Raw genomic sequence first — 25,349 nt, 5'->3', positions numbered from 1 at the left:
TGGAATGCCCATGAGGTTTGGAGACATGGGTTCATTCTAGAGATATCTAGGGGATAGAATCAACTAGGGTTGGCAAGTTTGGAAAATAATTTAGCTGCCTTAGAAAGGACAGCTCCTTAAATTCTTAATCCAGTAATTTTTTAAATGGCATGATCCTTTCATGATTGACAAAGCATTTCCACAGACCATGGTGCATCTGTTCCTCCTAAAACGGAGAAATAGGTCTTTTAATTATTTCCCCTTTAGAGATGAGGGAGCCAAGGATTAGGGAGAAAATGGCTAATAAAGGGTAGAACTGGGACTCAAACTTAGGCCTTCAGACACCAAAGCCCATGTGAAGTTTTTGTTTTTGTTTTACTCTACTCCATACAGACTCCCTTGGAAGAGTATCAGGAGGGAAAAGAAATAAGAAAACAGCAGACACAATTGTTCAAGCCGTTATTAGGCACCCAGTATGTGAACGGCGCTGTTCTCCTGTCATGCATGCACTGATCACGCAGTAGCAGGGTCAGGGGTGTAAGTATGGGATATGAAACAGACAAAAAGTGCAGAAAGGACAGTCCCACTTCAAGCAGCCTAATGGTGGAGCCAAATTCAGGAATACCTAGCTAGCAGGCTATCCCAAGCATCAATCTACAAGAGCCATTTAATCATCACTAACAATTAACCAAAATGAAGAAAATAGTATGCACCAAAACCTTTCTCTAAGAAAGTACTACAAAGAAATTTTTTGATAAGCTGCTTGATGTGGGAGGTGAAACTCCCAGAGAAAATGACAGCGATTGCAGATGGTCCCAAAACTGCCCTCAAAGAAAGATGAGTCCAGTGAGTATGTGCTTTCTTGCAGGAAGCATGCAAACTTGAGGCCAGAACTGACCCACAGGGGAAATTAGAGACAAAGCTAAGTCTAGACATGAGTGGTCCCTCTCTAAATAAATGCTAAGTAAATATTTTTCAAATGGTTTAAAGGGGCCACAAATCATGAGGCTAGCTCCCACAGTGACGTCTCTGTCCAGCTCTATTTATAATGCAATAGGATTGAAAATTAGAAGGAGAAAGACTGCTCAGCTTTTGTACTTGGCCAGAAATGCATAAGAGGATGGAACAAGCCCCCTGAGAAGTACCCCAGCCTCAACTCATTCTCCCCAGAGAAACAGAACCCCAGGAGAGCAACAGAATGAAGCATGCCATGTGCAAATGCCTCTATCTGCTTCTCTTCGAAACCAGATGACTAAAATGTGACCATGAGTTTTATTTTATAAAAAGGAAAAAAGGTGGAGGAGGTTGAGAGGAGATGCAGACAAAAGACTCCAATTTTCATTTTATTTTTTAAATTATGGTAGGATAAAAGAGAAACTGGACTGGAAAAACCAATTCAAAAATCACAGACAGAAAATAGGAGCCAGGCCTGTGCTGGGAGAGTGGTGTCACATTTGTCCACGCTTCTGGGGATAAATGTTAGCAGCCCTTTTATATATCCAACATCGTATTTGGTGCTTCCATTACACAAACATGATTTCTTCTCCTTCTCAGCACCATATGCAAAGCACCCGGTGAGCCAGGAGGCTGCTAACTCGGATCATCACTCTACTTGGTCACAGAAAACACAGGGAATATAGTTCATGATCAAATGGCTTTCCGATAAAGGGGGAGGCAATAATGGTGTGTGGGGAACAATTGTCACACTAAAAGGCTGGCTGAACTTGAACTGGAAATGTGTAAACACAGGAGTGGAACTGTAGTCTCATTTCATTACTGTTTCTCTCTGAGGGCCCTCCTTGGCATGGGAGGAAACAACATGGACTCAGGTGTCAGAGGAACTGGATTCATCTCAAGGATGTGATTTTAAGCAGCTCACTTAATAGGTATCTTTTACTGAGTGCTTTCAAGGGTCAGGTGCTTGGAAATAGATTATATCTTACAACTCTCAAAACAGCCATTTTCCAACAGCACCACTGACCTTGTCTCATTTCACAGATAAAGAAACTGAGGCAGAGGGTAGATGATTTGCCCCAAGTTTCACAGTTGCTACAAGGCAGACTTGGGGGTCCCACTCAGTTTTATCTGACTCTAATACCTGATCTTTAACCACAAGTTTGTACTGCCCTCAGGTAACAGAACTGAGCCTTGCATTCAATAATACATAAAAAAAAAAAGATTATTGTTTCTACCTTGCCTGACTCTGAGTGTTATGATGTTGGCAACATCTGATAATATACGGCAAAGTTCTTTAAAAATATGCCTAACGCTTTTGACTTCGGTGGAACAGTCAGCTCACTTGCTGGCTTCTAAGCTTTCTTCCTTCCAATCAGTGTTTCTGCTGCCCTGCACAACTCTAGGAGGCAAACTGTCCACCAGTTTCTCCTTAGCATCCCCGCCATGTGGCAACCTGGCCATGCTCTGGACATGAGAGAGCTCCCTGCCCCTCCCTGCAGCCCGGGCACACTCTGGCTGGCAGGCTGGACCCATGCTGTCAGGGATTCCATTAAAGCAGGAAAACATCCAAAGGGGTTGGGAAAGAAACAAAGCAAAGTGAAGTAGTCCCAGCCTTGGTAAAGGGCAATTTTAATATCATATTGTAGAGAACCACACCAACTCTTTCCTTATGCACAGGTGCTGGGAGAGAGAAAAAAGAAAGCTGCCTTCAGAACCCCTCTGCAAACCAGGAAAGGACCGCAGTGCATGTGTTTTACATAAGCCCAGACTTCCCGCTATGCAAATAAAATACTGAAAATCAGACGTGGGAGGGGCTCCTGAGATGCAGCATCCAGTCTAATTCAGGACACAGACCCATGGCATTCTGTATCCTTGCCAGAGAGCCATAAGTGTGTTCTCATGCATGCACAGAACTCTTCCTTTCTGAATCTCTCCTAAGCCATTTAATTCACATTAATAAAAGCATACATGGGGATAATTTAAATGCAGATGTCTTTGTAAAACTGGTCTCTTTATTCCGGAGATTAGCAAACTGTGGCATTCCAGCTATTGCAGCTGCAGGGCTTGGAATTCTTAAAGGCAATGCTGTGGCAGCAGCGTGGGCTACAGATGGGAGGAAGCACACCTACCCAGGCCCTCTTCTAGGAGCATTCCCCATGATGTTAACCTCAGGGCTAAGGTTATGTGGAAGTAGGATGCAGCAGCCTTAGACATGGTCTTCCTTCCACTTCCAATCCCCCTCCCCGAGATGGCCTTGAAGTTACCCTCCCCCAGGGGATGTTAGGCCATATACTGTACCTGATTCCTGCTGTGTTGTCATAATGGAATTTGGGGTCACATACTTCCTCCTCCTCCATACAGGAAACAGGTGAGGTAGGCAGAGAGAGTCCAGAATCCTCTTCCATGCTCAAAGTCTCTGATATCGGAAGAACAATATAGTCTTTGCCGTCCTGAAACAATAAACACAGAAGACTGTTGTTATGGCTTCAGTTCTTCAAGTGCCTTTTCATTAAAAACAAAGGGCACAGGGGCTTCTTGGCTACCTAGGGCATGTGGCTTTCATATCTGAACACAGAACTTTAAGACAACATTACAAATCATGTGTCAGAAACAAAAAGCCGTTGAAATGGAAGGTATATTAAAGGAGAGAACTAAAAACGAGATGGGTAAGGAGCCCACAGGGAAGTGCAGTTACAAAGAAGAGAAAGCAGGCTGTGGTCAGAGAGGTAACAACAGAACACACGGAGCTACATAGAACAAAAAAAAATCACTCCTTCACAGAGCCCTAACCGCACGAGCCAAGCCCTTCAAAGGGCATGGCATCCCGTTTTAGCTACCACATTTCAAGGCAATGGAAAAACTGATGACAGTCTAAAGAAAAGCAATAAATGGATACGAAAATGGGTCTTTTGAGAAAAGGTTGCACAACTTAATATTATTGCATCAAGAAAAAGAAATAAATGACTATTTGATATCTGTAAATGTTTGGAAGGTTTATTGATAAAAATAGAGCTGACCTATTGTCCCCCAGCTGTTCAAAAGAAAAGAAAGAGGAAATTCGCTTCCATTGTAGTAAGAAGCATTGACTGGAGATTAAATAACATTCTAACAGTAAAGACTACAACTCTAAAATCTTCCAGTGGAAGTTATAAGAACCTGGGATGATACCAAGACAGAAACCATCTCTTTTGCATAGCTTAGATGTATTTTTGCCTGCAGAATTTACTAAAAATTTCTTGAAATTTCTTCCATTGTTGATCTTCTGTGGATCAACCAGATTTTTTGTTTGTTTGTTTTAGCTTTAGAAGAGCATTTGAAGATATAACAAAAAGATAAGTAGGTAGAAATCAGAGTGTCTGCTCCCAGGTCATAAATTAGAATCTTATCTGCCTAAAAGGGTAATTGCAGCTTTTAGAAAAGCATTATTGCTCAGATGTAGAAGAATACAGTAGATTATTCAATGGCTGAGAGGATGGCATGGTAGCCATGAGACAGTTCAGGCAGTAGGGAAGTCCTTGACATCTAAGTACTCTTTGTAGGCGCTTCTTGGATGGAGGTGACAAACCTGCTGAGCATTAGCTTGCAAGAGATTTCCCAAATGTTCCACCAACTCTGAAAACGTGGGTCTCTGACTGGGCTCCCCGTGCCAGCAGTCCAGCATGGTCTGGTACCTAGAGAGGCAAAACACTGATTTCATTAAATGCCTCTTTCTTCCTGAATGATGAAAATAAGCACTTAAATGAGTACACATTTATAAAGAGCCCACGAGTCGAGATGCTAAATAGGGATACAAAACTGTGTAAGACACAGAGTCCCATACTCCCGAGGCTCAATGTGTATAAAAAACAAAACACTTAAAGCAACATCTAATAAAAACTAACTGGTTGCTTTGAATAATAAAGTACTATCTTTTCAAAAAGTGGTAACTCCATGCTTGAAATTATCAAGAAAGGCCCCAAAGTAAAAGCAGGACACTAACTGGGCAATGAAGAAAGTCTATATAATGGAAAGTCTTCCAGGCAAGGAGAATTTGCGAGCAAAGAAAGAGAACAGAGGAACACTTCTTAAAGTCTTACATTTCTGGTGTAGTATAATCGGGGGCCCTCATTCTAGTTCCTTCTTTCAATCGCCTACAAAATTCTTCATCAATCTTTACCCCAGGATATGGAGAAGCACCTAGAATAAAACAGGGAGGAGACATTCTTTAATTTGATTTTCTCTTATAGAAAACCCTGCGCCTGAATCTTGCATATCCTCATCACCTACGTATCTTTTTTTTTTCCAAAGCTTCCTAGAAGTTTCGCCTGATAGACGTGAAGTACAAGAGAGGAAAAGACAACTTTTGTCTTCCTCTTTGGAGTCTGGATGGAAGGACAAAGAGAAATGACTTACCCAAGGAAAATATTTCCCACAGCAACACGCCAAAAGACCAGACGTCACTCTGGATTGTGTACACTCTGTCAAAAATTGTTTCTGGGGCCATCCATTTCAAAGGGAGGCGAGCCTACATGGGTAGAAGACAAGGATTCAGAACCCAAATTAGCAAATATCTGAAGAAAAAAACTTCCTTTGTTCCTGAACACAGGTCCTGAAGCTCTCTATGAGGAGTTTTAATTCTGTTACTTAACCAAGCACTGGATTCATGTTTGAAACTTACATCTCCTTTTCTGACATAATCTGGATCTTTATAAATATCCCGGGCCAAGCCAAAGTCACAGATTTTAACCACGTTCTTCTCCGATAAGAGGATATTTCGTGCCGCCAGGTCCCTGTGGATACACTGCAAAGAGAATCGTGTGTGCATTAGGTCTCGGCACAGCTGATCTCTTTCACATCTGTTGTGACCTCATGCATCAAAAAAAATCCCACATCAGAAAGCCAACTGATTAATAAGGACTGGGTTAGTATCTTTTAACAACACTTCAGGAAAAAACTCTGTGAGCTTTGCTGAGACACACATCTGCTCATTCCATAAACAGCCCCAGCCTTTGGAGTTAAATAATTAAGTTATAATATGATGATGGAATCATAAATAGGCTCCTCTAGGACACAATTGAAAGTGTGTTTCTGGTCACATCCACACATCCCTTTTGCCTGGCCCCATATTTGGTTAAAAACGTGTTATTCTAGGGAGGTCCCAGAATGGGATTTGTTTTTTGAATGAATGCACGGAAATCAGAAACAAGGGGCTCTCATTGGTTTAGTGCTCTTTGTTGGTTTCCCCCTTGCGTATGAGGCTGAAGCCAGACTGGCTCTGATAAACAATTCCCAGTGGGGCTTCCCCTGATTTCAAAGTGCTGGGCTATCATAAATGTCTATTAAGGCAATTTCAGCCTATCACAAGTCAGGTTAGTTCTCTGGTGCATTAATAATATAATGAGATTAATCTTGACTTTCTTTCTCTTCCTTTTAGCTTCTTAGTTTCTCCTTTCTCTGTATCCTCCAAACTTCACCTAACTTCCTACTACTCAGCAGCTTTAGCTCCATGTGATATTTGGTGAGAAAATGAGTCTTGGGGAGCACAAGAAATGAATCAATGGCTTAGAAGAAAACTTTTTTCTTTTTTTTCTTTTTGAGAAGGAATCTCGCTCTGTCACCTAGACTGGAGTGTGGTGGTGCAATCTCAGCTCACAGCAACCTCCACCTCCCAGGTTCAAGTGATTCTCCTGCCTCTGCCTCCCAAGTAGCTGGGACCACAGGTGTGCCACCACACCCAGCTAATTTTTGGTTTTTTAGTAGAGAAAGGGTTTCACCATGGTGTCCAGGCTGGTCTCAAACTCCTGACCTCAGGTGATCCACTCACCTTGGCCTCCCAAAGTGCTGGAATTACAGGCATGAGCCAACATTCCCGGCCAAGGGGAGAATTCTTAACTCATTGGAGGAGTGATCGTGTAAGCCAGGCATTGCTGACCTTCCCACACCTCAAATCTGTATGGCAGTCTCCTCTGAACAAGGCATATTCAGAAGCACATTGTCTAACACAATTGAGCAACACTGGGAATTCCAAAAAACAGACAGTATTTTTTACTTTTCCCCCCAAACAAAAAGTTTCCTTTTTTAACCCAACAACCAAGTAGATTCAAGAAGTCATCTGGTAGATATAAAACAAGTTAAAGGATTCCCACATTCATGTCCAGTCTCTTCCTAGTCCCCAAAAGGAACCCTGAGTAAGTGGCAAATTCCAGCCATAAAAAAATAGTAATAATAAATCATAATCTCCAAGCAGTGTAAAGGGCCTTTCTCTTTGGGAAAACCCTATAAGGCCCCAGTTCTCCTCCTTCCCCTTGGGAGAGAGAACACAAGAGCTACCTAGCAGAAACATCAAAGAGCCTGAGGCCTTGAATGCTATGAGAAGCTTTAAACCTCAGGGGAAAACATGGGCGGAAGATTTCATTCTAATTTAGGAAACACAAAATATATATATACAACTTTTAAGTCTTTCTTTCTTCATTAAGCTGCACGAATACATTCTGTCAACTGATAGTTCTTCCTGATCTTTAATTTGAAGTACTACTACTTAATAAAAAATTACACATTTTACCCTTTCCAGGGGAGTCACTGCCACCAGCCTTGCTCCCCGCTTGGTGTTTACAACCTTTGGAATAGTTGTAACTTGTCACGTCCCCACCTCAGCCTTTGTTTGGCCTACTTTTCTAATTTTAGCTCTTTTAATCGCTCTCATCTGAAGCCTGTCCTTCCTCGTTTCTAATTATACTCCTAACAAATACTTTTTGATGGATGTTGATGAATGTAAAATAAATTAAAAATGATTCTCATGCCAAGATATCTGTAGGGCTCAGCCCCTCCCCTTTCCAGGTCATTGCTCAAATGTCAAGTTCTTAGTAAAGCCTTCCTCGTCTACCTTGTTTAAAATGGATGTACACACACAGAGAGAAGCATAAACATACACAAGTGCATTGCTCCTGTATATTCTATAACCCTTTCTTGCTTTATTTCCCCATAACATTTACTCCCATCTAACCTACAACATGTTTTACTTGTTTATATTGCTTATTGTTTGCTCTACCCACTAGAACTATAAACTCCAGGAAGGTGAAGAGCTTTGCCTGATTGTTCACCCCAGTATCCTCAGTGCTCAGAAGACTGCCTAACACTTAGTAGATGCTTGACAAGCCTTTATTATACAGCTTAATTTCATGAACTCCTTAACCACTCTTACTTAGCAGAAACAGAGCCGCAGAAGTGGTGAATGAATTACAATCCCAAAAAAGCACCAATGGCTGACACTGGACATCCTATTCCAAACCTGTGATCTGAAAAGATAGCTGATTTCCCCTCAACCTGTCTTACCTTTCGTGATGCCAAGAACTCCATGCCCTTAGCCACTTGGAAGCTGTAACAGATGAGATGCTCCAAGGTCAGGAAGTCCTTATACAGGTCTTCAGGAGCTGTCCGAAGAGGCAGGAAGTTGGAGATTAGTATTTTCATGAATTGGTGTGATTTGTTTCTAAGTTTGCTAGAGTAATAATCTTTTTAAGACTTGGGAGTTAAATTTTCAGGAAATAGAAACAGAGAGTCAATGCTTCTATCTTCTATAAATCTCCTGAATCCCAATATCATTAGCTTCTATCACATCCTTTAGGAACAATACTGGTTTTTCCATTTTAGCAAATTGAACCAGTAAATCCAGGAGGTAGAATAAGGTAATATTGACCTAGATAATCTGGGAAAGAAAGAGGACATTTCCAAATTTGCCACTTACACTGTTTTTTGTCATGTACCCAGAGGGATAAACAATAGTTTAATATCAAGAACTCTAAAAATAAGACAACAATATTCAGGGTCATTGAATTGCTTCTCTCCAGGATTTGTCCTGGGACAAAGGCCAAAAGTCAAACTATAATCTGCAATAGATAACTAAAAATACTAGAAATATATTTAATTCATTTGCAAACTTTAAAAGTGCTGTAAATACATTAAATCTGGCCTGGGAGGATGTTTTTTCCTGAGAGATAACAGAAACATGGAAAGACACATTTACGTAAATTGGTGTATTTACTTCAGTGCAACTGGTACAAATAAACACTAAGATATTAAATGGGTGTTTCAAAATCATCTCTTTGGTCAGATAAGACTTATGGCTTCTTTCCTGGAGACAAAGACCAGAGTAAACAAAAACTCAGTTGTAGTAATAACCTCATAAGTACTTAAAAGGCTGTGAGCCTTTTTCTCAACAACTCAATCTCTTAGGTTTCTGGCTCACTGGCCACTATTTCTTGAAAGAGAAAGAGCAGGGTAGAGGCAGCACCACTCGATGTGGGCCCAGCTAAATGAAGCCTAGATCACCTCCCCATGTGCTTCTAGACCAAGTCCCAGCTTCACACTACCTTCTCAGCTACTAAGGAAAAGGAGTTAAATGCAAATTCTCTCTATAGCCTCATGTCAAGGGAAACAGAGTGGGCTTCTTTCACTATTCCTCTAGACTTATGCCTCAAGGGGAGCCAGCCTGTCACCCATCTCTACATCCACGACGCTATCTCTGCTCCTTCTGAAGGAGGTAGAAATACAGTGTGTCCTGGAGCCAGCTGAAGTCCTGGAAGTTAGGCTTGGGACCACAGCTCGACCCATAAAGAGCACTAAAATATCACTGAGGCCGGGTGCGGTGGCTCATGCCTATAATCCCAGCACTTTGGGAGGCTGAGGCAGGCAGATCACCTGAGTTCAGGAGTTCGAGACTAGCCTGGCCAACAAGGTGACGCTCCATCTCTACTAAAAATACAAAAAAAAAAAAAAAAAAAAAAATTAGCTGGGTGTGGTGGCAGGCACCTGTAATCCCAGCTACTCAGAAGGCTGGGGCACAAGAATCACTTGAACCCAAAAGGCAAAGGTTGCAGTGAGCCAAGATTGCACCGTTGCACTCCAGCCTGGGCAACAGCATGAGACTCCACCTCAAAAAAATAAAAATAAAAGCAAATAAATAAAATATCACTGGAAACATAACTTAAAGGCCAGGATATTTATCAAGACTCCCCTGAGGAATAATGGTTGGAAGGAAGACTTGATAAGCCACTTGGCCTAGGGTAGAAACAACAGATGGCTCCTAAACTGCCTTTGGGATGGTTAGGTATAATGAAAAGAAAGACTTTTGCACATCCAGTGCAATGGAGAAGCTACTCAACTACCAGAAAACTTGTAGCCTCTCCCGCTAATAAATGCCGAACCAGTATTTTAGGAACACTGCTGTGGTTGTAACTGACTGCTTATCCCACTTGGACCACCTAGATTTCTCAGGCTAGCCTTGCTTTGCCTCCCGGTCTAGGGCTTCCACACTTCACTTTTGGGGAGACAGAATGGAGGCAGTCTATTATAGAAATTCAGGTCTCTTTCAAATTATGAGGTAGTATTGGACTCTTCCCATGATCAAATTCCTTGTAACACCCTATCACCCTGTCTGCTCCGACGAGAGTATGCCATAGCCTGCAGGAAGCACTGGCTGGTACCTTCCTCTTCTTCTACATCACTGAGGGACTTCTCCTCCACAAATCCAGAGCTGGCTGAGCTCTGGCTACTGGTGATGCTGTCCAAGCGCCGTTTCAGATCCACAGGGATTGCTCCAACATAGTCTTTCCCTTGACGGAATCGTGCCCCTTTGGTCTATAAAAAAGCAAAGGAAAAAACAAACTCCTTGAACACAAAATAAGTCTTTAAAAGTTTAGAACCTTTAAAATGTGATAACGGTGGAAATAATAGAAACTACTAAAAAGCAGACAAGGAGGACATCAATTTCAGGATTATGCAATCTCTGAACTGAAATTTGGGGCAAGTTTTGTGCATAATAGGATTTCTTCCACAAAGCCTAACTCCTTCTTTAGCTTAAAGAGACAAATGCCACTTTGAGTTGCATTCAGACACACTCTCAGCATTAGGGTGCTCTTCACAGAGGGATTTACACTCCAGGGGCCAAATATAGCTAGGGGAGAGACAGAATAACCCAGAGCTGTCCTACCCTCCGCCCTCCCCTTTCCTCGATCATACCTGCCTTCTCCCCCATGTCCACACTCTATAATGGGTCAGTAGATTAAAATCACAAAAATAGAACAGAAACATATGGCCCCCAGAAGGTAAAAGAGGAAGTTATAACAGCCAATAGGTAATATGAGAAGACTCCTTACAAGTTCTTCACAAAATTTCAACTAAAAAATTAACCTGTACCATTTCTAGTTTCCCTTCATTTTATAATGTGGCCAGAGCAGGATTAGGAAATGACATACCTTGTAGGGGACAAATTCATTTCTCTTGCTCCTCAGGTAAGTGGATAGGTTTCCAAACTTGCAGAATTCCACAATCACCATGAGTGGCCCTGCAGGCAGCATGTCCAGGAAGGAAAATGGATATTCACTCGTGTTCCTCACTAAGTGTTTAATACAGTGATGAACCCAAAAACACCTTAGAAGAAGGCTACAACCTTTCATTGGGACAGGAGTGTAGAAATCAGCTGGTCCCAATCCCCTTATATAAACTTGTTTATATTATATATAGCTTTTCTTTTTTCCAGAAGACATTTTCACAAGATTAACCAAAATTTCAAAAGAAAACCCACCCATCTACTTGCTTTTCAATGCAATCACTTGATATCATTCCATTTTGGGGGTAACTACCCTTAAGCTTTCAAGTTTTAGGGAAGTTTACTCTTCTCATCTGGACATCTGTTACACAAGTAGCAAACTGAATCATAGTGGCATGACATTTCTTAATTCTGAGAAAGTTTTATAATAATTTAATTCTAGTGCCAATTAAACCACAGTGAAATATATTTATTCCTAGGAATCCGCAAAGTATTTTAAGCTAAGAAAATCAAGTCCATGGGAGTTGACTGCTTTCCCTCAAACACTATCAGAGAGGCATGTTAAAATTGGGTGACCAAAACCATCCACAGTTACTCACCTCCTGGCTTGGTACAGGCACCTAGAAGGTTGACCACATTGAGATGGTGACCAATATGAATGAGGATCTTGAGTTCAGACATGAGGGCTCGATGCTCACTGTGTGTTGCTCCTTCTAAAAATACAGTACAAGGAGGGAAATCTTAGGTGTGGACATTTCCTTCGGATAACTGGGGTCCCTCCTTCCCTGCATGCCACTATACAACTTACCCTCCAGGGGTAACACAGCTGTGACCTAGTTTACAGATCACATGCATTTCCCCAAAAGTCAAGTGTAAATTCTATTTTCTAATCTGAAATAAAATTCATATTTTAACTGAGCCAGAATGTTTGATATTTAAAGGAATCCACTGTGAAATCTTTTGCAAAGTGGAGAATACATCTGCAATGGAATAATGCCCAGATTCTCTTCTTTTACAAAACTGTATTTTTGCATTTCAGGTTCACTACGATTCTGAGGGTCTGATCATTTCAGTGCTTCCTCATAAGGAAGCGACACCATGTATTAAATATCTTCATGTGTTAGGGGCTATACCGAAGGTTCCAGCCAATCTGTGCCAATCTGTGCAGGCAAATTAAGGCCAGCTGGAAAGACCAGTTGACACATGAGGCTGATGGCACTAAGACTATGTGTTTGATCCCGTTTGGACGGCTACATTTCCCTCTAATTCACAGGCATGGCCCACATCTAAGGCCCTGATGAGCCACCTCAAAATTACATACTCCCTTGGCCACCAGAGAAAAAAGGCAAATGGAGAAAGATAGCTTTGAAACGCACAAAACCTATTGGCAAAGGGTTAGTGGCACTGCCTTCATCAATGAAAGAACATCACAATTGGAGAAAGAAGCTTTATTGTCTATCCTCTTGAAATGAAAATGGCCAGACCAGAATTCCATTACTATTAGAAATAACAATTATTTATAAAGCTTTTCATTTAAAAAATATAACCCATTATATTTTATTCTAACACAACCATTCTTGTTTTGCAAATTATCTTTTACATATGAACATCTTTTACATATTCCAATTCTAGAGAACATGCTATTTTTGCATTCCACTATTTTCCTTTCCATGTCTGTAGATGGTCTATAATTATCTGATTCCACAATATATTAAGAAACAATTTTAATATAACCACAGTCCTGTTTTCCTGTAACCAGAACCACTAAGTACAACTGTGTTGGCTGAGCCCTGCACAAGGATAACCAGGCAAGAAGGTGAAACCCATCCCCAACTTTACTTGCCAGACCGTGCACCCTGGCATAAAGCTACAAAGGAGGATCCTTTTTCCAATTTGCACAAGGACATTATTTAGGCTGGCTGCATGTGTGGCTAGTAGGCCCACCTAAGCATAAAGCTACTGATACAAGCCTTGCAACATGTTTAAAGACTAGATAAAACAGAAAGATCACCACATAATTTTGCTTTTACCTTTCAACATTTTGACTGCTACTGTCCTGCAAGTTGCTGTCTTGTCAATTCCAAAGGCATCTGCTTCAATCACTTGGCCAAAGGCACCACGGCCAAGCGGCTTACCTAGAGTCAACAACAATAGCAACAAGAAAACGGACTTGGATTACTATACAACCAAAGTGATATGCAGAGATGTCAACTAGATAGGGTGACCACACATCCCAATTTAACATGGATAGTCCAGTTTACTCCTTTGTCCTGGCTTAATTATTTAATAACTCCCCCTTCACTCTCCAAATGTCCTGCTTTGGATGATTACATAGGGACCCTACCTCTAAGTGGCTAAATGAATGACTATCCAAATTCAAGAGATGGAATTAATATTTCTAAACCAGAATCCAACATCTGAATACACCACATTTGTCATCGTTCTAATGGAGGAAGAGACGGCCTGGTAAATACAATATCAAATTAATAGCAATTGAAAATGCACCTAGCTTCAGCCGGTCTCTGGGGAATTCCCATTTGCTGGCATCATAAGGCAGTCGTTCACAGTGTTCGTCCAATGGGAGTTCATCAGGATCCATGACGATGGACAAGTAGCCTGTCTTCAGTTCCCCTCCATTGGCCTGGAAAGCATCAATCCTTCCAGTCATATACACACTGTCGCTTGGCTGTTGTTTTGTGTGCTTGTTATTGCTGTTTATTGGAGCCTCTTTCCTGTCTCATTTTCCAACAAAACTCATGGAGTTTGAGAGTGGTCCTATTATAACCCTGCTTCTAGTTTCCCTTGTCCCCCAAAGGAGCTCAGAATTAAGGTTTTAAAGTTTAATTACACTAGACAGTTCAAGCCCTTTTCCTCTCTAGTGGCTTCTATCAATTAAATCCCTGAGAGCCAGCCAAAAGAAAGTGGGCAAGAATGTTATTGTATTGAAATAAAATGTGCCCATTGAGCCAATAACAATGGGAAGAAACAACTCAAAGAACCCCAATCAGTTTTCATTAATCATGAAAACCAATGTGCATGGGCAGAAGGGAAATTATTTTGTTACCCGCTTAACGGTCCGTAGAATGATGACAAGAAGTAGCCAGAAGAACATGGCAATCACTGCTGTGCCTACTAGAATAATGATTTCCAAGTTCGTCTTTTCCTGGGCACCTGGAAAGACACAATTAAATTGTATCAACAGTTGGAAACTTATATTTTTGTAAGATGACAAATTTTAGCACTAAAGCAAGATCCCAAGCTTACCAACTTGGAAAAAGCCTAGAGGACAGTAGTCACACACCCCTAACTTGAATGGAGTCTACAGAATTCTTTTTTTTAACTTAATTTTTATTTATTTATTTATTTTTAGAGACAGGGTTTCTTTCTATGCTCCAGGCTAGAGTCCCATGACACAATCATAGCTCCTTGCAGCCTCCAACTCCTAGGCTCAAGCAATTCTCCCACCTCAGCCTCCCAAGTAGCTGGGACCACAGGTGCATACCACCAAGCCCAGCTAATTTTTCTTTTATTTTCTGTAGAGACAGGGTCTCATTACATTGCCCAGGCTAGTCTCGAACTCCTGGCCTCAAGCCATCCCCTGGCCTTGGCCTCCCAAAGTGCAGGGATTACAGGCATAAGCCACCATACCTGGCCTACAGAATTGTTAATGGAAAATGTAAAGCTTGCAAAACACTGCTCATGTAAACTTCCAACAATAAAATTCTAAAGTAATTAAGCATAGAAATAGTAATGCCTTAAAAGTCAAACATAGAAAGTGTTTAGAGGAAGAGCAGTCTTTGATGGAAAGAAAACAGATCATTCTTTACAGAGAAAAAAAAATATTTCTATTTGAGGAAAACAAAAGTCTTCTTTTAAACTGATAGTCAATATATTCATCTGTGCAGAGTTTGCAAAAGGATCATATTAGAAACCAAGTAGGGAAATAAAGTTTTTTGACCTGAGAGCTACTAATGACCACGTATCTACTATGTGGTTATCACTTTAAACATGCCATTCCACTTAATCTCCTCAACAACTCTCAGTTTTCAAATGAAGAAACAGATGATCAAAGAGCTTAAGCTACTTGACTGAGGGCACATAGCTAGTCAGTGGTTCAGTCAAGAGATAAAGAGGCCTGTCCAACATGAACTAACCACTACATGCACTACCCCGTCCCTTGTGGCAGAAGCCTGAGTGAGGAGAAAAGGAAGAGTCAAGATGAGCACATCATGCATGGCCTGGTAATGGGAGTTTCAAACCACTCATGAAAGGAAAGAGAAGCGGAAACTAGAGGTCAGCAAGCAAAGCTGCAGATGACCAGGGCTTCAGAGGACAGCTCTGAGTGGAAGAAACAAAATGCAGAAGCAGGCTTTCCACTAAGAGTGATTAGCAAAGAGATGATAAGGAAGCAGTCATCACTTGGGGCCTCCCATCAGAAGAGTGCAAGGAGAATCAAACCGGGCCACAAACTGTGCGGATGGCCCATTACAGCCTCAAGAGAGCAGAAGACAAGTAATAAACTGGTTTGCAAAATAAGTAATACATTGGTTTGCAAAATAAAAGTTAAGTTAACCATTGAGAGACAAGCACAATTATGCTTGGAGTAAATTTTGTTTCTCTGGTGGTCCTAGGGAAGTAATTCTCTATTTATACACACAGATTTAAAAGTCCAGTTGTACATAGAGGATAAAAAGTTCAAAGAGTCTATTTTCTATGTATTTTTATATTAATATTCTCACATAACATTTGGGAAACTAGCAGGAGTATTAAATATCTAGCTCTGCCTTTCTTAGCATTCACTCCAGGTAAGAAGTAACTATAATCTCTGTGCCGGTGTTACCTAGTTAGGCATCTGTAACTAGCTGCGGACCTCCAACAAGAGGTAATGCAGAGCACCGGAGACAATCCAGAAGTCATTCTGTGGATTTGCCCTAAAACATGAATCACTTTGGAAATGACAAAACTGCCAAGGTCTTTGAAGTCTTTATTTGCAAGTGTAGTTTATGAAACACTAATAAGCTTATACATTTGAAAATATGTCAACCTATCTCGATGCAATACTTGGCATCATAGATTTGACAGAGTAAAGGGACCAAAATCTAGACTTTGAGAGACACGTTAGGATGAGTTCATAGAAATCTATCGATCCCTTCTATCACCGTACTTCTTTCTTACCCTTGCATACCGTACTTTTACCCACACAACACAGTTTTATTCTTCCCCTGTGGGCTACAGAAAAAGTCATAGGGATGTACTTCTTAAGATAAAATATTCTGCCACAAATTACTTTTCCTAGCTAAGAAAATGACAGATTTCACATCACTCCTGCATACACACATATTGAGATAAAAACCAAAAATTTTCCATTTCAGAAGAGCAATGGTCTATTGTTCAGAAGGGAATCTTAATTATTTCTAGTCCAATTAAAACTCAGAATCCTTGTGACTATCTGGATAGCATTGACTGCCATGATTAGGCAGCAATTCTAAAGTTTTTCCAAATAAATATAAAGGCATCATTTCTATAAGTTAATCAAGCCATTCAAACAAAGACAGAATCAGGGAGAGGAGGCTATTCATCCTGCCTGGTTAAGAATTTTTCCAAATAAGAACTGCAGGAATAGGAAATGTGATGCAAGCAGAATTATAACAATATTAATTATGTTCACTGTTTAAAAGAACACATACTTACTGAGAAAATTTACAAAGTTCAAAGAATATTAAAAATCATCTGTAGTTGCCCTACTTAAAGTGAATGTGTGTCTATAAGATACAATCTAATCTTTTAAAAAACCACAGGATGTATCTATGACTTCCCACTGACCTTCTTTTTTTCTTTTAAGTTCCGGGATACATGTGCAAAATGCTCAGGTTTGTTACACAGGTAAACATGTGCCATCGTGATTTGCTGTACCTATTAATCCATCGTCTAGGTATTAAGCCCAGCATGCATTAGCTATTTTTCCTGATGCTCTCCTTCTCCCCACCCCACAATAGGCCCCAGTGTGTGTTATTCCCTTCCCTGTGTCTATGTGTTCACATTGTTCAGCTCCCACTTATAAGTGAGAATGTGTGGTGTTTGGTTTTCTGTTCCTGTGTTAGTTTGCTGAGGATAACGGCTTCCAGCTCCATCCATGCAGCTGCAAAGGACATGATCAGATTCCTTTTTACAGCTGCATAGCATTCCATGGTGTATATGTACCACATTTTTTTTATCCCACTGACCTTCTATTATGAAAAATGCCTCCACTTTTGCACAGCCAAGAACACTGCATGCCTGGCAGGTGTAGAGGCCTTCGTCCTCCTTCCTCACTCTGCGGATAGTGAGGTTCCGGTTCCCATCCTTCAATACAATGCCTAAGAGAGGAAGAAAATGATCATTCTCATTTATGATGATGTGGTCTGTGAAGTTTTTTAGGGAAATTTAGAAACTATAAATGCTGCCCTTCATCTTGTTCCATTGTCTAACTTCGTAGAGTCACATGGGATCTACTGCTGACTAATCTCCTATATGGCTTTCATGAAAATTCAGCAAGGCCCCATACTCCAATTCCAAGTGTATGAAATCAGCCAGGCCATGGACACCAATACTGCTTTTTTTCTACATTATATCAAGAAATAACATAGCTTTTTATGTCATATCCCTGGGAAAGTTCTGCAACCCAAGAGTAATAGCCAAGTTCTATTTACCTGAGTCTTCTACAAGGGTCTCATTATCTTTAAACCACATGATCTGTGGAGGGGGATTCCCAGATGCCGTGCATGAGACTTCAATGGTTTCCCCAATACTCGTCGTCTGATTCTCCAGGTTTCCTGTGATCATGGGTGCCACGCGCTCTAGACACACACAAAGAAAATCACAGAACATGGAATTAAAACTTTTGAAATGGCTCTAGTATCACCAAACTTTTAAACAGTTTAAATTTAGTAAAAAGAAACTTGTTGATTTATTAGGTTGAACATACACAGAAGTTAATAACGGCACCATTGGTCACTGGGTAAAGTTAAATGAAACAAGTCAGTCAGGACACTGCAAACAGATTAACGGCTTTTAACATTCATATTAGTGATACTAGCTGGTCATCCCATCACAAAAGAAAGGTTCAGGGTCACCTCTATGGATTTTTCCCGTAATCAGGCACAGCCTCCCCAGCTGAAAACTTCCCTCCTGTGAAGGTTCTAGTCAATGACACCCTAGAATCCCTTCAAATTTCTCTTGGAAGTGCCAAATTTTAGTATCATTCAACAAATAATGCCTTACATTTATTTGGCAATTCTTATAAAGTTTGTTTATACAATTTGTGTTCCTCACTATTGATCTTACGTAATGAGCAGAATAGGACTGTTAGTGTTATCTCACAGATGAAATAAATGATGTTCAGTGACATTAAACTACTTGTCCATGTCCCTACAACTAAGTAAACACTTGAACTGTTTACTGAATCTGGTGAGGCTAAAAGACCAGTTCAGTGCTATTTCCACTAAAACACAAGCAAAACAACAATACCCTAAGGGAAGTCATGGATTTAAAGAAAATGAAGCCCATGAGTATTTGTTTAAATGTACAAGAAAACTTTAGATTTATTCTTTCTTCAGATCATCAAAGTGCTGTGGAAATATCTTGTCCCAACCAACTGAACATCAAAAGGAATCATGCTGAAAAAATCCACTTCAACACTTAGCAAAATGAGATTACCTCAACAGCGTACTACATTGAAGTCTAAGCAAATGTACTGGATTCTAGCCTATTTCTAAGAATAGATTTTAGGAAAACAAGTTAGGAGTCCTTAAGGAAGCAAACCAGCTAACTGTGAGCACATATTTTTCTGGGCAAAGCTAGGCCAGGAGCCTACTTCACATCTCTTTCTCAATTCTTCCATAACCTTGAAGCCAGACCAGCCAACAGAAAATCCATGGTGAACTATGTGGTGTGACTTGAAGGGTCCTGGGGATGACTTGACCCCAAAGTATCTCTTCTTATGACACCTGAGTCTTAAAACTAGCGAACTTTATGCTAGTGTCTGTCAGAAGCTGCCTCTTCAAATACGTCAAGGCCTCTGATGAAGACATTACCCTCAAACCGTGGTATAGATGAATTTACTTGGGCAATTTCCTTTCTAATGATAAAAAAAAAACAGAGGGCACATATATCCTAGGAATTGAAAGAGACACCAAAAGAGGAGAAAATAGAGAGAAGTGGCGCAAAGAGACGCTCCCCAAATTTGCCTGATTTTCCCACAGACAGAGCCATGGCTGCCCAGTTTTTGCACAAGGCATGAGGTTAGACAAGGGGTAGAGAGTGCCCCTATGGAGGAATTTACAGAGCTATCTGCTCACTGAAGTGATCGTCCCATTGACCTTGGACCATGCTGGACCATGTAGGTTCACCCAGAGGTACAGACAGACCCAGAGGTACAGAGAGAATGTAGCTTTCTTCCCATGGAATCTTCTAGGTCTTAAACTCAGTCCATCATCCCACTCTTCATGAAGCAGGTGCCCTTTTGAGCACTTAGTGTATGCTGCTATGCTGTATGACTAGAGCTACAGCAGGGAGCAAAACAGAGAACAATTCCTATCCTCACGGACACAGAGACCTCACTGTGCTGTGACTTCCCAGTGATTGCCTATGTTCCCCTCCTTTCCCTCATGTTTACCACTGTGAATTTCTGACACTCTCCTAGCTCATAACAGGCATTCCACAAATATGCATCTGTTTAAATAAATAGATGCCCAAGATAAGGCAGAAGTTTCCCTGGTTCAAGCTAATCCCTTGCATATACTAGTGAATTACTCCATCATCAGGTTTTGTTATTTTCTCTTTTCAATACATCATTTCATTATTAGTAGCTTCTTTCTGCCTCAGGGACTTTCAGTGAAGAAGTGCGCACCAGTTTACAACACGATCTCCTAGAGAACAGTAATCTTCGCATAGCACCTGAATTGCACTACATTTAAGGCATTCCAACTGCCCCTACACAATGATCCAGAATTGTCTCCCTACCGAGGACTGTGAGCTGCCTGACCACGCAATGTCTTTTCTTGGTCTTCCTGTCTTGAGCAACGCAGACATAGTCTCCTTGGTCCTGCAAGGATGCATTCTTAAGCTCCATGATCAAAATGTCATTTGTGCTATTAGAGAATATAGTGGCATTCAATTTCCAAAGAGTATCCAAGTTCTTGCAAACAGGTGTGGGCAACTCTCCCACGTGGACTGGCAGAGGCTGTGGGCCAAGCTTGTACCATGTGAGGTTCTCAAATGTAGATTTGTCTGCAGTGCACCACAAAGACACGCTCTCCTGTTCAGTGGGCTGCAAGTCAGGTTGCAAAGTAATTTCAGGACCCCCTAAAATGTAAAGACCATTGTTACTGAATGGTGATTTAACTTGGTATAGCTCACTATCATCTTGCTGCTTTCAGACTACTACAAAGTACCAAAAGAAATGAAGCTCTATCAGTTCCAGGTGATGTACTACAACTTGACAAACAAACTAGACAATTCAGGTTCCAAAATATCTTATTTGGCTAAAACATATTACTTGAAAATGTAAATGAATTCCTCAGATATTTACCACATCTCCACTGTGAACTCTACGCAATGTTTAATATTTTAAAAATCCAAAGCAAAATCTCTAATCCTAACAGAATTTTAAAAATTAGGTCTTCATTAACACTAACACTCAATGATATGACAGCTACATTTATGCCAATGAATTAGCCCTGACTATAATATTCCATTCAGCACAATCAGCTAAAGCTTATCCATCAAACTAAGATGCACAGGCAGAATCAGCAGCATTGGGAGGGCACTGCTCCGATGTCATTCTGATTGCCTCCAGAAAGCCCACCCTTATCAACTGCTCCACAGCAAGCCCACCAATATGTACTGAAGCTCAATAAGCCATGCACTGTGCTAGACTCTGAAGACTGAGATGTAAATAATGACACAGAGCTTGTGGTTTAAAGCATCTGTGAAACCATTCTCTCTGCGGTGAAGTTAGAAGCACTGACTTAAGCCCAGGAGATACCTGAGGAGTTTTAATTTATGAATGAAAGCATCAATGATCAATCCAAATCCTCTTTCCTCAATGCCATGCCACTCACATGAATGGCAAAAACAACAGGAATTACACAGCTTAGTACCCACTGTGTGAGTGATCCAACCCAACCCTCCAGAGAAGAGTACTTACTGGTAACATGGAAGGAGATCACCCTCTCTCCTCTCCCGACTTTGTTGACCGCTTCACATTTGTACAAAGCTGACACATTTGCCGCTTGGATAACAAGGGTACTTACAGTCTGTAGGGGGAAAAACAAATCTCAGGCCATAAACAGTGCAGCTTGTTTGTGCACAAGTACTCAGTCCAGCAGTCTCCACAATCACTCCAACCTGCCTATGCCATTCCCACTTCCGCAGTGATTGGACACTTTTGAATTTATGCAATTACAGGTTGAGTATCCCTTATTCAAAATGCTTGGGACCAAAAGTGTTTTGGATTTTGGATTTTTCTTGATTTTGGAATATTTGCATTGTATACTTAACAGTTGAGCATCTCTAATCTGAAAATCCAAAATCCAAAATCCAAACAAGCATTTCCTTTGAGCATCAGGTCGGCACTCAAAAGGTTCAGAATTTGAAGCATTTTGGATTTGGGGTTTTCAGGTTTGGGATACTTACTCAATTTGTATAATTATGCTGCTGTGCAGCTTACACATTATATAAAAAGGGCTTTGGAAACCATGAAACTATTGATGTGTTTTAATATATGATACACATTTTTTCATTCTCATGCTTATAAAATTAGAATCACCCTACACAGATGCATAGATTTAATGTCATAGACTTTTTATTTTTCTCTAATAAGCTATTAATAAGTTAATGGTATGGCTAAAAGTCTATGGTATTTTCAAAGTGACTTAATATGCTATTATTTTATCACCTAGACTATTTGATTATTAATCTCCAATATACTTCACATATTATTGTAGCATCCTTCCGTTAAAGAGAGATTTTCAAATTTTAAAACTTCAAACTCACTTTGTTTTTTCCTTCAATTAGAGCAAATTGATTTTTATTGACTTCAATTTTATTTCCTCCCTGGAAGTCCTCCACACTTCTCCATTCTTCACAAGGGTATGGGTTTGTCACTGAGACAGCTTGGCTATAAGAAAGAGATAACAGAGCATATTATGATTTAATTTTTCTTTAATTCTAGTCAAGAGTAAGGAAAAGATTCAGACTTTGGTTATTCTGTTCTTAGAAATAACTTCCAATGCAGCCTACCACGGTACAAGACTTGGCGCCAATTAAAAATAGGCATTGACTACGAAGGAAAAGGCTCTAGGTAGATTCATTCAGGATACGGGAGGGAAGCAGCTATTCTGGGAACAAACCTTCATTCATAAATTGGATCGACAAGACAATTCAAGTTAATTTAGTTCAAAGGAAGGCAAGGAAACTTAGAAACCACTGGGCTCCTTAAAGTAATTTCTCTGGGACCATAGTCTCTGTGAAGGAAATGATCAGCAGCTGAGGAAGAAGCTCGTAGTGGCCATTTCAAAAACAACAACAGGAAGTGGACTGCTTAGGGTGGTAGTGGGTTGGCTGCTGCTGTTGTGTTTTTCCCTAAGGATGTCTGGACATGTGTCAGAGCATGATAAGCTGGGCCTGAGACCCTGAGGACTGGGGCTGGGTCTATCACTGCCTCTCATCTATCAGCATTTCCTCTGAGAGATGGATCTTCACACAGACAAGAAGGAGCGATGTGATATTCACCAGTTGATTGGTATTGGGAAAAAAACCAAAGACTGGCAATTAGCAAACTGAGCAAATAGCCTGTGTTTGGAGAAGTGTACCTCAGGGATAACCTAACAAGGCTGAGCTTAGCTTATCCCAAAGTAGGATACTCCAAGCAAAGACATCCCTTAAAATGTAAGACATAGAGAAAGATGGATGGAGATTCAGGCTACCTCTTGAGAGAAAACTTTCTTCGGTTTAGGCTTCTCCATTTAGGATGGAGTCATATCATAGTTCAGCTGTAAGAAATGCAAGACGGCAGGAAAGCAAAGAGCGTGTGGCCTTACTCACCTGGGCTCGTTGGGGCACTCTTCCTCCAACTGCCAATACCAGTGGATGTGATGCGGGGGAGGAATAGCGTAGACCGTACACGTCAGCGTTTGAGTGGTGCCGTACTGGTAGGAATCCACAGGAGAGATCAGAGATTTCTCACCAATCTGGGGTGGGACTGAAGATAGGAAAAACGACCTTTGAATTGTCAATCAGCTTTGAAGAATGGGAAATAGAGGATTTCAGCAACTAAAGCTGACTTTCTTTAAGCATATGATTTTGCTTCCACTTCCTTTTTTGAAGAACACTTAGATGTGGAAACAAGAGACCTGAGTTCTAGTGATACTCATAAAAATAACAACTAGCCAGGCATGGGGGCTCATGCCTGTAATCTCAGTATTTTGGGAGGGCAAGGTAGGTGGATCACTTAATCCCAGGAGATCAAGACCAGCCTGGGCCACATGGTGAGACCCCACCTCTACCAAAAAAAAAAAAAGAAATTGAATAAAATAACAAAATAAAATAAAAATGGCAATAAGCTAATAAACTAACAAGCTGAATGACTTTATGCAAGTGTTGGAATCCTGTGCCTCTCATCTGCATTACAGAGATAGTTCTCTCTGCCCTCTCAAGTTCACGAGATCAGGGGAAGGCTACAGAAAATAGCTGAAATAGCACAGTAAATATATTTATTATGTGCCAAGCATTGTTTGAAGTGCTTTGCATGAATTCATTCACTTAATCCTCACAACCACTATTACTATCCTCAGCTTTATACACGAGAAAAAATGAAATACAGAAAAAAATGACTTGCCCAAGGTCACTCCGTTAACAAACGGCAAAACCTGGAACAAACCTAGACACTCTGACTTCTGAACCCAAACACGTAAACCACCTCATGTTAAAGGAAGGCATAAATCTTTAGAGAATGCATTACTGCCACCACCATCTGAGTCTTTCATTCCCTCTCCCTCTTCCTCCCTCCCTCCCTCTCCACTCCCTTTCCCTCTTCCCCTTTCTTCCTTCTCCCTTCTCTCACTTCCTTCTTTCTTCTCTCCCTTTTTCCTTTCTTTCTTTTTTGACTCCAAAGTCAAAACTATTTCGTTACTACTGTCAACTTAAAGCCTCAGGTTATGCTTTCAAGACTTGACTTCTTTTTTATGTTTATTTCACATAGCAGAGTATATGCTAAAGTGAATAGAAGATTTAGTGGCTTCATGAACTGATGAAATGGGCTATTTGCTATCCATGTTTTGTTTTTATTTCCCGTTCATTTTCTCCTCCCATCCTACTTATACACTTTCCAGTTTCTCCTCTCCCCAGTCCCCTACACCTATGCTGCTTCTGAAGAACCTCTGTGGAACCTGTTATCTTGTTTTTTTTTTTTTTTTTGAGACGGAGTTTTGGTCTTGTCACCCAGGCTGGAGTACAATCTCGGCTCACTGCAACCTCCACCTCCTGGGTTCAAGTGATTCTCCTGCCTCAGCCTCCCAAGTAGCTGGGATTACAGGCGCCCACCATCATGCCTGGCTAATTTTTGCATTTTTAGTAGAGACGGGATTTCATCATGTTGGCCAGGCTGATCTCGAACTTCTGACCTCAGGTGATCCATCCGCCTCGGCCTCCCAAAGTGCTGGGATTACGAATGCGAACCACCATGCCCAACCTATCTTTAAAATATTCCCTGAAAAAAAAAAATAACGCCAAGTTCAGCAGCCTACAGAAGAGTATTAGGACACATAGGGAAGCACCTTAATGCCATGGGAAAATATCCTGAAGTTTTAATATGCCATACCAGAAGGGGGAACAAAGAATTACAACAGAGAAGCATTTCTCAAACTGTTTGGAGTGAGAGATTAATGAATTTGCTCAGGGGAAAAACGATGCTCCAGTCAAATAGGTTTGTTAAACCTTGAATACTCTATGTCTCTCCCCCTAGAGAATACCAATATACATTAGTATATAAAAGGTTCTGAGAAGTCCCTGTAATAAAGAAACCTGTTACACATCTACACATCACCTTAGCACCTCTCACACTCACTTG

The 25,349-nt window shown here is 40.8% G+C and overlaps 1 protein-coding gene across 1 annotated transcript in view; it reads right to left on the bottom strand.

Annotated features, from left to right (window-relative positions):
- The window catches only part of KDR (kinase insert domain receptor), a 47,111-nt gene that overhangs the window by 5,868 nt on the left and 15,894 nt on the right, over positions 1–25,349 (bottom strand). The window contains exons 10-27 of the mRNA XM_005555270.5: positions 23,327–23,483; positions 22,277–22,400; positions 21,429–21,537; positions 20,243–20,584; positions 17,932–18,078; positions 17,467–17,598; positions 14,307–14,413; positions 13,748–13,883; positions 13,273–13,377; positions 11,842–11,955; positions 11,169–11,257; positions 10,398–10,551; positions 8,248–8,345; positions 5,594–5,716; positions 5,329–5,440; positions 5,013–5,112; positions 4,502–4,607; positions 3,235–3,386 (exon numbers count right to left, since the gene is read on the bottom strand). Coding sequence (XP_005555327.3) covers positions 3,235–3,386; positions 4,502–4,607; positions 5,013–5,112; positions 5,329–5,440; positions 5,594–5,716; positions 8,248–8,345; positions 10,398–10,551; positions 11,169–11,257; positions 11,842–11,955; positions 13,273–13,377; positions 13,748–13,883; positions 14,307–14,413; positions 17,467–17,598; positions 17,932–18,078; positions 20,243–20,584; positions 21,429–21,537; positions 22,277–22,400; positions 23,327–23,483 — 2,407 coding nt within the window. The remainder of the gene's footprint in view (positions 1–3,234; positions 3,387–4,501; positions 4,608–5,012; positions 5,113–5,328; positions 5,441–5,593; positions 5,717–8,247; positions 8,346–10,397; positions 10,552–11,168; positions 11,258–11,841; positions 11,956–13,272; positions 13,378–13,747; positions 13,884–14,306; positions 14,414–17,466; positions 17,599–17,931; positions 18,079–20,242; positions 20,585–21,428; positions 21,538–22,276; positions 22,401–23,326; positions 23,484–25,349) is intronic.

Source organism: Macaca fascicularis, chromosome 5 (genome assembly GCF_037993035.2).
Source record: "Macaca fascicularis isolate 582-1 chromosome 5, T2T-MFA8v1.1".
NCBI lineage: Eukaryota > Metazoa > Chordata > Mammalia > Primates > Cercopithecidae > Macaca > Macaca fascicularis.
Note: the sequence above shows the minus strand (reverse complement) of the source record. Positions and strands in the feature narration are given on the sequence as shown.